This window comes from Stegodyphus dumicola, chromosome 4, assembly GCF_044657685.1.
Source record: "Stegodyphus dumicola isolate Sdum_Otavi_A_Nest chromosome 4, ASM4465768v1".
In the NCBI taxonomy this organism is placed as follows: Eukaryota; Metazoa; Arthropoda; class Arachnida; order Araneae; family Eresidae; genus Stegodyphus; species Stegodyphus dumicola.
Genome location: NC_140771.1, coordinates 29171372 through 29187400, shown reverse-complemented (window position 1 = coordinate 29187400; position 16029 = coordinate 29171372). Strand labels below are relative to the sequence as shown.

General features: G+C 32.7%; 1 protein-coding gene across 2 annotated transcripts in view; it reads right to left on the bottom strand.

Annotated features, from left to right (window-relative positions):
- Positions 1-6273: 6273 nt before the first annotated feature.
- E(z) (histone-lysine N-methyltransferase E(z)) overlaps positions 6274-16029 on the bottom strand; it is a 106391-nt gene continuing 96635 nt past the window's right edge. For both annotated transcript variants that reach the window (XM_035351013.1, XM_035351014.2), the window contains exons 16-18: positions 12469-12550; positions 10722-10887; positions 6274-6745 (exon numbers count right to left, since the gene is read on the bottom strand). In XM_035351013.1, coding sequence (XP_035206904.1) covers positions 6685-6745; positions 10722-10887; positions 12469-12550 — 309 coding nt within the window. In that variant the 3' untranslated portion in view covers positions 6274-6684. The remainder of the gene's footprint in view (positions 6746-10721; positions 10888-12468; positions 12551-16029) is intronic.

Below are 16029 nucleotides of genomic sequence, written 5' to 3'. Positions count from 1 at the left end.
ATTATAATAAAATTGATTATGAGTAATGTAATTAGAAGTAAAATGTATAAAAAAAAGTAGTTTGGAATTACGGTAAATAAAGTTAAAATTTAAAAATTTTACGTAAAAACAGCATATGTTGAGCTCACTGTATGAAAAATGCAGTTCTTTTAATACAGAATTTATATATTTTTTTACATAATAGTGTGTTTATATATATAGAATGGAATCTTTAGAGCAGTTCACAAAGGCCAGTTACCTTATGGAAAGAATGATGGCCTAGTATCTGTTAACCATCGATGGATATTTATATATCAGTGGATATGTATAAATAGATCGAAATGTTTTTGCTTGGAGAAAGCTCTGCGTTCTTCCAGTTTGTGTAAAAAAAGAAAATTAGAAATGTAATAATAACAATAAATACCACAATTATGATAATATTACAAATGATGTTAAAATACAAATTATAATAAAAATTAGTCGTACAGTACAAAATCCGTAATCCGGATGTCCATTATCCGGAATGGATACCTCAAAGCCACAAGCTTATGCATGCCGGTAAAGTGTTTACCCATGCGCGCTTCCCATAGAAAGTGACAGAGAAGTTATTGAAAACAAATAAATTTCGATTGACAAATTAGTCGGTATTCTCGACACAGCAATTATAGGACTTGAACAGTGGAACTTTGTAACTGAACGAGAAATTACGTCTGTTTATAGAATTAAAGAGAAAGTATTAGTACAAAAAAACGAAGCAACTTAAACAACTTACATTGAAAGAAATGTTTAATAAGGTAAACAAATAAATATTAAGCTTGTGTTTTTGTAAATTTTGATACCCTTTAGATCATAATTTCTCTTTATTTCATAAATTATGGTTTCATCATAAAATGCATTTTTAATTGTATAATTTCTGCATGCCATCTTACCAGATTTAAATTGATGATCTATAATCCGGAAAAACCCCTAATCCGGAATTGCCGAAGTTCCGACGAGTCTGGATTACGGACTTTGTACTGTATTATGAAATTAAAAAATTTGTGATTATTTAAAATAAGTAATGCTATTTAAAATTTTTATGTTTGCGACACCGAGTGAGAAGTTTAGAAAAGCCTTCCCTAAACAAATATGATTATGTAGGCTCTAGAAAACAAAGACAGGAAAATTTAACAGGACTCTAAAATATTATCAAAGTTTATATTTTGGAATTATTTAAATAATTATTTTGGTGAAAAATATGATATTTATCTTCATTTGTTAATGCTTTAGCATTTTATCTTTTAAAAGGGCTTCTCTGTCGTTAAGCCTCTTTTCCCTTTAAAGGGGATATGCAATATAAATTATAATTTAAATTAGCAACAGCCCTGTAATGCTTAGTTTTAATTTTGGTATTTTTCATCTATATTCTAAAAATAGCGATACCATTTTCTCCATGGCGTCATTTAAAGACTAATCCTTGTCATATGACTCTTAGGCTGTGTTCAGACGGGGGCATAAAGGGCATAAAATATGGGAGTTCCATTCACACCTGCGAGACAGGGTGTAAGCCATGGCCAATGAGAGAAGCTAAATTTGTGCACACTTACAATTTTCCCGCTCGATTGATTTCCCACGTGCGCTTTGCTTGTTGTTTTCGTTATTTCGTGTCATGGCTTTTTCAGCTTGCCACAAAGTTTTACTGGCTCAACAGAATGCTCTTTTATCTGCCTTTCTTATTAGCCAAAAGGCAACAGAAGAAGGTAAAAAAAGAAGAAGAATGAAATGGCCAAGAGATATTTTTTTGGAAAGACCAATACTTAGTGGGCACAATGAGCTTTTTACGTAACACTGGTGATATAAATGGAACTAAAACTCCAAGAGCATAATAATTTTACAGCATTATTAATTATTCAATCAAATGCAATTGAAACCAAAACTAACTGAAATAAGATCGCTTCCTGAACACAAGGCACTTGCTTTATGTAGCTCAGCCTAGCTGGACTGTCTTGTGCTGTCTTCTATTTCCAAACAATATAAAAATGTAACTGTTCCGGAACAGGCATGATTAGTGTGCCAAATATTTATGGCTGCAAATGTTTATTGAAATAAAGATGAATATTTAATCTGCCTAGGCTGTTAAGTTTGCTTTTCATCATGGATCAACATCTCAACATTCTAAGCCATTATTACACAAACATTTATATATTTACTTACTTAAAAACACTTTTATGTATGGTATACTTTGAAACAAGACATGATACACAATGCAGCATTTCACACAGCTAAAATCTTCTTCTGCCCTCGAATTATCTTCTGAACTTTCAATACAAATATCTATATCTGAATCCAAATCATTTTCATTTATCTGATAAAAGATTTGCATCTTTAAAATCAGGTTCCTCATTCAAAAAAATGTGCTTTAGATTTCTAGTTATAAAGTGCATTTAAAATACAGCTATAAAAATTCCGGAAAAAACCTCCAAATCCCCCCCTTATTATGCCAGAACTCCTACCATCATACATAGCAAGTAAAATCGACGAATTTGCATGTTCAGCTTGTTTGTGCATCTGAAAACAGTTGGATTATTTCTAAGAATGAGCCCACTTTGTCTGTGTGCACTGGGACAAAAGTCAAATTCGTGAGTGGGACTTGTCCATTACCATTTAGAATTAAATTTGTAATGCAAGCTGTGTTTATTTGTGCTAACTGGTGTGTTTTACTGGGATGTGAACTGAGCTCGTTGATAACCATCACAAATCATTTTGTGCCTAGTAATGGTCAAGTATTTATATTTTCCTTAAAGGCCACCACTCATTCAGTGCTGAACACATGAAAGCAAATTAAAGAATGTTCACAAAAGCATGATTTTTTAAAAAATGTGGAATCATAAAAATAAAACAAAATTTAGAATGTCGAAAAATAGGGCAATTTAGGACACTTCTCGAAACTTTAGAAATATTACTACAACTCTGAACACTGACAGCATTATCTGCAATTCAAAAACAAATAACACCAGGTTGAAAATACATCTACTACTCTTCTGGTTAAAAATTATTTCAATGTCTCTGCACATCCTTGAAGATTCAGTACACAGTATAAAGACTGAGATCCGGACGTCCAATATATGGAATGATCTAAAATACGGACCTCAAAGCACCAACTTTTTTTTTCTTAAATGCTTTAAGTATGCACTTTTGATTTTTATTCCCTCCCATAATAAAACATGTGCAGAGTCCCAATTTTTAATTTCACTTCCGCTCTATATAAAATACCTCGTTATTGAAGAAACAACCATTTCTATGATCAATAAATTGGCTCTGCATCTTCTTGGCATACATCTCAAATCAAAACATTCTACATAGAAACATCGCTGACTTTACACCTTCTAATACATCCTTGACCCTAACCTGGAGAATCGTTATGTATTATATTTTGCTTTCATCACCACGTTTATCAAAACATGAATGACTACCTGAGTAATTACTCCTGCAGCAATGCCTAAAAAATTTTTTTATATTAGTAATTTTATATTAGTAGACCAAGCATAATGTTAACCTTTTATGTTGACATTATGCTTGTCAATGATTGCAGATTTAAGTTAAATGCCCAAAAAAAGCTGATGAGGAAAAATTTAACATAATTTTTTCTTCCATATGCTAAAAAAAGATTTTGCTAATGATACTCATAGGCCAAAAGATAACATTTAGTGCTATTTGAATTACGAATGACTGATTTGTTATTCACATAAACCCAGAACCGGCACCAGAGCTCGTATGGACGCACTGGGTAGCAGAATTTACAAAAGACAAAATTTTTGGAATTTAGAGAAACAGAGAGCAGCAAAATTAAGGGATGACAAAATTTTTTGAATTTAGGAAAAACACTGGGACCCAAAATTTAGAACTTAGGGAGGCGCTTGGTAGCAGAATTTAGGACCTGCAGAAATCACATCAGGCAGTAAGATATATAGCGCCGGCCCTCGATTAGCCTTAAGTGTATGTGGGAATTTATTTCTTCAGAACTTAGATAAGCCTTAAGCATGTGCAAGAAATAGATGTTAAGTATAATAAATAACTAAACTAATAGAGTTCAGGCTTAATTGTCTCAGTGCACGATAGAATCAAGACAAAATATAGCAAAACAACTTGTTGTTCGTCGCCAATCTCATGATACAGACAATGTATAGAAGGTACTATTAAGTTAAACTAAAATTATATTTTGCCAATTCCAAAAAAATTCCAGTTAAAATAGCAGACTGCGCTGTTCCTTACCTTTCTGATTTGATCCAGCTTATTATTTTTTGCAAGCTTTTATTAGCACAGCAATTTTATGAAAATTAAGTTTGAACTTTCCATTATGTTGAAAAGAGTTTCTAATTTTGAAGCTGCAACAGGAAATAAAAAGTCCATTAAAGAAAAAGTGGAATTGCTGCAAAAAACTGATAGAGGTATATCTGTCTCAAAAATTATTTGTATGCAAGAAGTATGGCACTGGAAAGTCAACTGTATATCACATCAGAAAACAGAAAAAGTTTTCAGTTTTCGTGAATTCCGACACACCACTCGCAATGAATAGCAGAAAAATTCTTTGTTACGCTAAAAGTCATGATCATAACAAAGTGATGATTGAATGGGTCAGACAGCAACGCGAAGAGGGCATGCCATTGACGAGTCAAATGCTAATGACTCAGGCTGAAATTATTTCACTAAGAAATGAACTTAAAAACTGAGTGCACATATTTAATAGGCTGAATAACCAAATTTTAAAATTACCATGTTGTAAGGCAGTTACAAATTTTAGGTGAAAAAGCTTCAGCTACTAAACTATTTGCAAATGAATGCACTGAACTCATTAATAGTGAAAAGTTATCAACAGAACAAATTTACAATGATGATACTGATGAGACTGGTCTTTTCTGGCAATAAGTGCCGCGAAATACCTTGGAAAACCTCTACAGAAAAGGCTCCAACTAGTGTCAAAGATTCTAAAGCGAGGCTAACAATTTTAGCATGCGGAAATGCTGCAGGAATACAGAAGTGTAATTTTCTCTGTTATATATTGTGCAAATAAAAGAACATGGATGATACAAGCATTAATGAATGATTGGTTTGAAAACCATTTCATATCCGAGGCTTGGCAACATTTGAATTTGGTTGGTTTACCTGATGATGCAAAATTTGTCCTGCTTGTAGACAACTGTTCAGCACATACCTCATTTAAAGTTTCAGTGAAAGACAATATTTCCATATTATTCTTTCCTTCAAATTGTACATCCACCATTCAGCCTATGGATATCAGAATACTGCATGTGCTGAAATGCAAATATAAAGTAACATTTTAAAACCAATTTAAAATTTCTTGAATAATGACAAGACTATTAAAAAATTTTTGAAATATTTTAACATAAAATCTGCTGCATGGAGGATAGTCTGATCACGGAAGGATGCGTCTCCAGATAATTTCAAAATGCTTGGCATAATTTATAGCCAGCTACCATATTTCATGGTGAGGATGATGAAAATGTTATCTGTGAATTTGAAGGTTTTCGGATACTGGAAACCAAAGGTGAAATTTTCCAATTAATGAATTTTGTAAATATGGAAAAGTGGTAAAAAATGAAGATGATATAACAGAAGTTTTTGATTACGAGGATAATGCCCCAATCATCAATCAATTAACGGATGATGAAATCTGTAGAATGGTTCTAGATTCAGAAAATACCAATAGAAAAGAAGTAACAGAGAGGTAATTGAAAACGAAAAAATTTCGACTGACAAGTTAGTCGGAATTCTTGGACACAGCAATTACAGGACTTGAACAATGGAACTTTGTAACTAAACAAAAAATTATGAAAGTATTAGCACAAAAAATGAAGCAAGTTAAACAACTTACATAAATGCTTCATTATTTCATAAATCAGGATTTCATATTTTCAGTTTGTACATGCCAATTTACTAGATTTAAAGTGATGATCTAATATCCGTAAAAATCCCAAATCTAGAATTGCTGAAATCCCGACGAGTCTGGATCTCAGACTTTGTAGTGGAGCTTTTCAAAAAGGCTACATCCTGAAATTTCAGATATATGGCTAAGATTCTGAGGAGAGATATCATAAAACTTTTGGGAATGAAAAAGTATTTAACAGATATTTAACCATCTGGAGAAAAATAAAAAGCATGCCTCAATATCAAGCTCTGATTGTTTTTTTATATATTAATTAAATTCACAATTTGTAAAAATACAGTTTCCAGAAAATTAATGCATAAAGAGTATTTATTTTATATCTTAAATAAGAAATGAATAAACAAACATAATTTTAGCACAAATTTAATTTTATTTGCATAAAGCTGATTACTGAGCATAAGAAATAGTAAAAACATACATAATAGCATATTTTTAAGTCTCTATTATTAAGAGAATTATATTATATAGCATGAATTTTTAGACAGACATTCAACTATACATAGCAGTATGCCAACTAAGCAATATTTTTGTGTACAGCAATAAAATATTTTATTCATTTGATGACCATAAACTCTCTTCATTTGGTTTTTGCTTTACATAAAGCATTTATCAACTTGCTGAAAATTTAATTATATTTGATGTACAAGCTGAAAAAGGAATTCCCTCTTTTTTTAAGAAAATATAAAAGAAATAAAATGTGACAATATATAACCTATATAAAAAAGATTACATTACTACTAAACACTTTACATTTAGAATTTTTACGGAAATTCACATTCTCTTTCTATTCCAACAAATTTCAGCTGTTCAGTTGGTCCATACCTATAAAAAAATTTAAATATAAGCTATAAATCCTAGTAATCATACTTATTATTTTTCATAAGAAAAGTGATAAGTAATATAAAAAAGAAGGAGCAGTTAAATTGCCATCCAGCACATTATTTACAAAAAAGTGATAAAAACAGGAGGGGGGAAAGAAATACCGTATTTGTGCATATACAAACCACGTGCATTTTTAAGCTGTACTCCATTTCAGTGAAGAGGATGAAATGACAGTTTATGCTTATTGTAAAGTGCTGCTCTGTGAGCATTTCACCATGATTCAAGTGACAGTAAGTTATATGAAATTAAAACTGCATATTTTAAGCAAAAAATAGTGGAAATTGAGCAGCAAGAAGAAAGTTTCATGTAGATGAAAAAGAGCTTCTGGTGATGGACTCATATAAAGATTCTTTTGAGAAAACATCATAAAATCAGCAATCTCTTCATGGAAAGATAGCAAATAATCCTGACTTAGAAGCAAATCTGCTGCAATATTTCCATGACATTTGATCAAATGGATTTTCTGTTGACATAATTCAATCTAAAACACAAAAAATTGTTCAAAATATTAAAATTCCCAAAAATGAATTTAAGGAAAATTATGGTTGTCAAGATGTTTCATGGCATGACAGGAGCCTGTGATTTATCAGCAAACTTCCTAACAGCTACCAACAGAAACATTTCCACATTTCAGAAATGTATTTTTAGTTTGAAAAAGATACATGCTATGACTTTGGGAAATAGAAAATGCTGATGGAACACTTATCTTCTTTCATATGCCAAGTGACACTACAGTTAAGCAGGCAAGTAACAGTTCTGGTGAAAACAGTGATAGCAGAAGAGCAATACTGAACCAAATGCATTCATCACTGATAAAAGCTTCCACTTTATGTCAGTTTTTAGTGCAAAACCCAGTCAGAAGATAAACTACAGCTTGAAATACTGGTGCGAGTATAATATCAATTATAATTTTGTTTTTACATACAAATGCACTATTAAATCAACAGTTCATACTAGTTCAGAGATCATTTGACCAAAAACATAAGGAAGGAGAGATAAAGGGGAAAAGTAGCATGGTTGTGGTGTAAAAAAGGGTGACTGGAATGCTGCAACCACTTCCTGAATTCATTACATGCCATTTAAAGGTTCATCTGCATCTTTTTACTGTTTTTGAAGATGAAGTGCTAAAGAGATGCCACTAATCAGATAGCTGTCAGACTTTCTGATGAAAATCACTATAAAACTTTCAGGAGTATTCAAGAATATGACCAAAACAACAAATGCAGAATGTGTAGCAATTGCCCGTAACCTCTAGATTTGTTATACATATCTGTAACATTTTCAACCATAACTTGGTAACAGAGATCACACACCCCATCAAAAAATTGCACACGTCATACACATACATCAACCACTCCATGGCATGGTAATGTGATGGGAGAAGGCAGAACTGTGAGCACTATTAATGAATGTATACACAAATATGTAATGACAACACTAAACTCACAGATAGAAGCATTAAATATTTTTATGTACAGTAAAATTTATGTCCATAACAGAAGAATGGTTAAACTATTGAATGAATATGCTGGTTTTTAAACTGGAATAAGTGAATAACATTTTCCATTACTTACTTCTTTTAATGCAAGGAGTCAGCCTACGGTTGCATGTTACGTGGCCTCTAGAATTTGACATATGGTGAAATTCTGCCATTTTATGTTACATTTGAATGGTGAAATTGTACTAATTTATGTTCTTTTATATCATCTGTTTCAAGAGCCATGGTAATTTGCCATATTTTGTACAGTGTTGCCTTGCACTTTGTGGAAAGTGCTTCTAAGGCTATAGTTTGAAATGCATAGCAAACTGCCATACAAAGTGCATGTTGGAACTGTACTACTGGATACTTCTGTTACCTCCACTGCGAAAGTCTGAACCAGAAAATGATAATTACAAGCCATTTGGCTAATTTTATAATACTTATTACTTTCCAGCATTACTTGTTAACAGTTAAAATGTGTTCATGCTCTGTATCACACCACTACAATCTGCCCTACACATATCATGTATATTCCTTGCCCATGATGATCTAACAAATTCATAATAGATATATTACATTTGTCAAACCATGCCTGCACATATTGTGGATGTGTACATCACTTTATATACATTGTTCTGAACAACTGCAAAATACCATATTTTGCCCTTGGTGTTTAATCACCCCTGGAACTTTTGCAGAACACTGGAAATCCAGTTGTTAGAAAACTTTGCTGTTTCAGCTAAGCCAATGAATTCTGACTTCATGAACATTCAACACTAGAAAAAATGCTATCCAAATGTTTCAAAGTTGTGTCCATTTTCAATGAAATAGACAGATCAGAAGATTACTCGGTGTATCTAGTTCAACTGAGAGTAAAGATTCTCAGATGATGGAAAATCTCAAGTGATCTGTAAGCAATGCTAACAGTGATAGCAGAATTCAAGAACAAAAACTGTTGTCAGTTTCATATGAAGACAGTGATTACAGTTTTTGCAATCCTAAGGTAATAAAGACAGTTTTATGATAAACTGCTTTAAAATTATTCATCCCCTTAAATACACACTGCTTCATAAATTTCATTAGAATCTTTGAATGAGAAGTGTAGCCTGCACATGCATAAATATGGCATACATTATGATTTTCTCAAGTATTAAAATTTTGTGCTCAAGTATTGTGTTCTAAAATTAAATTATATTATATATTTACCTTTTTCAGGATATTCTGAAAAATAAAAATTATCTAGCAGAGAGAATTTTCACACAACTTTTATGCTCATAAATATTAAAAATATTCATTAATTCTGATAAACACTGTTGCACTAAATTAATTAGAATTTTTAAAAATATAAAATTTCCATTTAAACCACATTACTCAATACATCATCACATCATTTTAAAAATTAAGCTTACAGCTAGATGATAATATTTTACCACTATCCTCATATTTTTGTAATTTTGAATCAATTATTTAAGATCTTATTACCTCTTTTTTTTTTTTTTTCATTTCTTCACAATAATTTAACCATTTAAGGAATATCATAATTAAAAAAAGAAGGATAGTAAAAATAGCACAGATTTAGAATAGAAACAACTAAAGTGAAAATATCATAAATAAGAGGAAAAAAATGATAAGTATAATGCATATTTATTAGAAAATTATAAAAGTACTGTGAATAAAGCTTAAGTGATTATTTGACAGAATACAGCAGCAAATTTTTGTAAATACTGATGTTTTCTTATCTATAATTTGGTTTGTATGATTTTTTAAAGGTTGTGTATTGTTATTATTTAATTATTCAATGCATTTTAAATGATAATTTTGATTGTTAACGGTATATTTAATTTTGTAATTGTGACCATTCACTGAGTTTGCAAGTTTTTATTTCAAGCTTTCTTTTGTAGAATTTTAAATCACTTGACATTGGAATTGTAAGAATAGCTCAAGTATAACTGAAGTTATGGGCAGATACTGCCTTAAAGGGCCTTCATGCCATTTTGTGGTTTCTCACTAACATGATAACATTCTGGAAGCTTTCAATCATGGTCAGCTGGTCAAGGGAAAGGAACTTGAGGGCTATTTGCCTAAATAGAGAGATACCTTCACAGAGGATTTCTTAATAAAACTGGTTCACAGATGTTTAGCTATTGAAACTTTTGCTCTATGAATAGTGATTTAAATAAACTTTGCCCTATGAACAATTTTCGTAATAAGGTATATTCATTGAATGATTAGGATGATTTATTTTTAATCTCCATGTTTTCCTATGAATGGATCTTTTACAGCAGTTTACCTTGTTTATAAGAGCTGCTACTCATTTGAAATAAATATTTATGTTTTCCCTGTCCACATCTCAAATTACTAGAAAGAGATTTTTATGAATCAGCAGCATGTAACAATATTTTAAAATATAAATACCTATTAAAAAATAAAACTCACCTATAATCAAAGAACAACTCTTCTCCAGTCTGAATAGCTCTCTTTGCAAAAATACCAATGCGATGATCTCCATTCACCATCATAACTTTGGCATAGCAATTAGGATTAATGGAATGATTTGCAAATCGAATCTTGTTACCTTTACGAGTAGCATCAACCACAAAATCTAAGCAGAAAGGGAAAATCAAAGAAAATTTTAATGTATTTAATAGTTTTTTAAAAAAGAACTAGATTTTGATATGTTACACAAACTAAAGTAGATATTAAAATTGATCTTAGAAATTTGATAAGTACCATATCACATCAAATTTTCTTACATAGCTGTTAAACTAACAGGATGTGTTTGATTCAGACTAAGTTGAGTAAGGGAAATAAACTCATGAATTTTGATGCACGAGAAATGAAATTCTTGAAATCTGGTTTCTAGACATTTAAGTGAACCTTCCACTGAAACATTTGTGAATAATGATTTTACATCAAAATAAACCATGACAGAAGTTCTAGGAGAAACACTTTAATTTATTTATAAATTCTACTGAATTTTTTATGGTGTAAGTGTTATTAACTAAAAAAAGGCGAAAATCTAGAAACTAAATATTTAGCTAATGGGTACAAGACAGTTCAAAAATCTGATTGACAGGGTAAAATAGAATACCACTTTTACAAATTTAGGGTAGGTATGGTATATTGAGATTACAGCAAACACTAGAGCTATCTGCCTAAGGGGAGGGATGCCTTCATGGAGGACTTTCTAAGGGAAACTGGTTCGTATACACGTTACACATGGGGAAAACCACGAATACGCCCATGCAGCCATCCTGTTCGTGGGATTCGAACCTCGGACTGAACTACCAGTGTTCAGCGACTTTACCACTCGGATTTGTGAAGAATTAATCACAGTTTTCATTTTTGAGAGGTCCAAAGGTGACGGATCTTTAGGAATCAAATTACATGGCCCTTCATTTAAGAGTCATTAACATTTTTGTCCATAACAATTATCTTGACACCAGTCAGCCTCTGAAATGACAATACCTGGGTTAGAATGAATTTCATGCAACACAGCATTTTCTCTTGCATTTAGATTATATTCATAGGTTTACTTTTAAATTTCACATTGTGGTTGATAAGATGCCTATTCATTTTTTTCTGTGTGTCTGAAATTTTAATGAATTTGAAAGCTTTTTCAGGGAAAACTAAAATCTTTGGAATCAGAGGTTTAGAGGTTTGTCAGAAATCAAAATTATATTTTAGAATCCTCTACTATTCCTCTGATGAACTAACAGAAATACTACTTATTGGGTTGGTGTTAATCCAAATGCATCACATCCCCCCAACCAATTGTAGAATAAATGCCACCAACCTACTCCAATAGATGACAGCATATCTAAGGAAGGCCTAGTTCTTTGCACATAGCCGACAAGACTTAAGCTCATTTACATTCATGTGAAAAACCTGAATACACTTGAATGGCATATGGCTTACAAAGAGGTAAAACAATGTTCCGTTTAATGTTTTTGAATGTTAGGTAAAAGTATACTTGAAAATGTTAATGCAAAGAATATTAGGGGACTAGCTTAGTCCCTCTACTCCACTGACAGCACACCATGGGTAAAACTATAATTATTACATTCTACGTACATTTTACTTTATAACAATTTTAAGAATCTAAACATGAAAAGTGATTACTCATACTAAGTGCCATAGTTTACAATATATCAAAATCACATTAATTAATAAAATAGTATACCATTATTTAAGTTGAAAAGGAAACTGCACATATATTTGTCATACACCTTTCCTCTTCTATCAGCTTCATCTTGTGAAATAATCTTAAAAAAAAAAAAAAAAAAAAATCTAATTAAAAATTTATTAAATTTCAATATTTACATATTATATGACAAGAATTTCAACATAAAGGATAATTTCAAATTTCTTCTTCCTTCTGATTATTTTACTATAATAAAACTAATGCAGAATTTTTATAATTAAAGAATGCACATGGTAAACATCATCTCAATATTTACAACTACAGTAAACTCTAAATATATATATTTACTGGGAGGGGGGAAAAACTAAGAAAACATTTTTTGTTCACTTTATTATTTTTTAATACAGTCAAAAGTCGTTAATCCGGACTCGTCGGGACTTCGGCGATTCCAGATTATCGATTTTTCCGGATTATAGATCATCAATTTAAATCTCGTAAGATGGCATGCAGAAATTCTAAAATTAAAAATATGAAACCGTAATTTATGAAATAAAGAACAATTATGATCTAAAGGGTATCAAACTTTACAAAAAAAAAAAAAAAAAAAAAAAGCTTACTATTTATCTGTTTACTTTATTAAACATTTCTTTCAATGTAAGTTGTTTAAGTTGCTTCCTTTTATGTGATAATACTTTATCTTTAATACTATAAACAGACATAATTTCTTGTTCAGTTACAAAGTTCCGCTGTTCAAGTCCCGTAATTGCTGTGCCGAGAATACCGACTAACTTGCCAATCGAAATTTTTTCGTTTTCACTAACCTCTCTGTCACCTTCTTCATGTCTTTATCCATTTTTTGCAGCAATTCCACTTTTTGTTTGATGGACATCAAAACGTACTTTCGTTTTGTAGATCCTTTGGGAGCTCCAGCATCAGAAATTCTATTTGACATAATTGAAAGTTCAAGTTTACTTTTATAAAATTTCTCTTACAGTCTGAAAAAAGTAATAAGCTGGATCCCGTTTGAAGATTAAGGAACAACGCAATCATCAACATTAACTGAAATAGATAATTAGATAATTTTAGTTTATACCATCTGTTATACATTAAACACGCATTCTGCCCTTGTGCACACGCATATGCGCGGTCGTAAAGGTCTTACGCGCACACGTAAACGCCGATGCGCATGTGTCAACGCGGCGCATGCGCAGAAAGTTTTTACACTATGTGCTGTAAAACAAAAAGTCTTCATGCAGTTAACTGACATAATATTAATATGAATGCTTGGCCTATTTTCAGAAAATAGCACATGCTATAATAAGGAATGGCCCAGAGAATACAATAAAAGAGTGGATCAGTATACATAATTGCTTTTAGACTACATACGAGGGCTATCCAGAACGTAGATTACGTTTTGGAATAAAAAAATAAACAAAGTATAGGAAACAAATTTTATTATATACAGATGAAAGCCACACTCAAATACTACTTTTCTACATAGTCACCATACAAATTAAGGCATTTATCGTAGCGATGTACGAGCTTGGAAATTCCTTCGTCGAAAAATTCGGCCGCCTGCGCCTTCAACCACTTCGTTACCTCTTCTTGCAGCTGTGCGTCGTCATCAAAACGCTGCATAGCCAGCCACTTCTTCATTGCTGGGAATAGGTGGAAGTCGCTCGGTGCCAGGTCGGGACTGTACGGCGGATGAGGAAACAACTCCCACTTAAAAGATTCAAGAACTTTACGAGTGACATTTGCCGTGTGGGGCCGGGCGTTGTCGTGAATCAACAAGATCTTAGAGCTCAACATTCCTCTGCGCTTGTTTTGAATTGCTCTTCTGAGTTTTTGGAGAGTTTGGCAATACCTTTGAGAGTTTATTGTAGTGCCTCTTTCCAGGAAGTCCACCAAAATTACACCTTTTCTGTCCCAAAAAACAGTCGCCATCATCTTCCTTGCCGACATTGTTTGCATGCATTTCTTGGGTTTTTGGGGAGAACTTGTGTGCCCCCACTGCATTGATTGCAATTTCGTTTCACAGTTCACATGTTTCACCCATGTTTCGTCACCAGTAACGATGCGATCGAGTAAAGAGTCACCATCCTTATGGTAAGCGTCCAAAAAGTTCAACGCTGCAGCCATTCGCTGATTTTTGTGGTCCTCTGTCAAGATTTTTGGAATCCATCTTGCACAAAACTTGTGGTAACCAAGCTTTTCGCTGATGATTTCGTGCAACAAACTTTGCGAAATTTGTGGAAAACTCAAAGAAAGTTCCGTTATTGTGAAATTTCGATTTTCACGGACTTTAGCATCGACTTTTTCGAGAAGTTCGGCGGTCACTATGCTGGGTCTCCCACTTCGATCTTCGTCGTGAACATTGGTTCGGCCATTTTGAAATCTTATGACCCACTGACGCACTCCACCTTCAGTGATAATGTTGTCCTCATACACTTCACGAAGCTGCCGATAGATTTCTATCGGTTTACAGTTTTTTGCAGTCAGAAACCTTATTACTGAGCGCACCTTGCGGGATTTTCAATTAACGCAGACATTTCAAACCGTCACAGTATCTGAACGGAGCACAGCACGAACCTCTCACTAGCACGGCTAGATGCAGACTGAGCTGCGCAACGCTCTGACCCCAAGATGGCCGTGCTAGCCCCGCCCCTAGCGGACACAGACGGAAACGTAATCTACTTCCTGGATGGCCCTCGTATTTACCCAAACATTCAGATAAATCTATATGCTACACACTTAGCTTTAAACTAATTTAAAACATTGAAAATATACATTTGTACTGCATCTTTTAAATACTTTAAATAAAAAAATAAAGGTAAACAGATTAGCAGGCTTAATTTAACCAGCCCTATGAAAAAGAAAAAGTAGTTGGATAAAAAGGTGTTCTGGGTATCTGGGATTTAGTTACTTGGAATTTATTGTACATTCATGCATGAATCACCAACATGCATGGTATCAACCAAAAACATCAGCATAAGTTCACCCTTTTTTATTTCAGGATTTACTCATGTAGTGCAATGGCAATGAACAGTTACACAGAAATAGAATCAGCATTGTATAAAAACCATATTGGGTTGTGTGAACAGTGATCATTAATCACGTTTTTTCCAGACTCTGAAGTATGAAATCACAATAAGCTGCATTTTTATTATTTCCTGTATCCTCAGCTGCAGAGATTATTAGCAAATTTGTACTATATATGGTGAGGATGTATTGCTTCAAGGACAACCTGAAAGCAATTTGACTGACTTCAACATGAAAACTGTGACAATAATGCCTTATGCTCCAGCTACCTTTGGTGAAGACTGTTTGAACATTCTGCTACACATGGTTCCTTGTAACCCACCTGTAAGTTGGCCATGGAGATGGATGATGCAATATATGAGGAAAGTCCAGAAACAAATTTCAATTGCAGTACACTCTTATAGTGAACAAGGCTGAACATGTTACCATACCAAGTTGTTTGCCTGCATGTTATTGCAAATGTTGTAATCAACATGATGTTACAGGAAATAAAAAGTGGTCACAAAACATAATAAATATCCTCTGCAGCTGAAGATTTCTCATGGAACAGCAGACCTT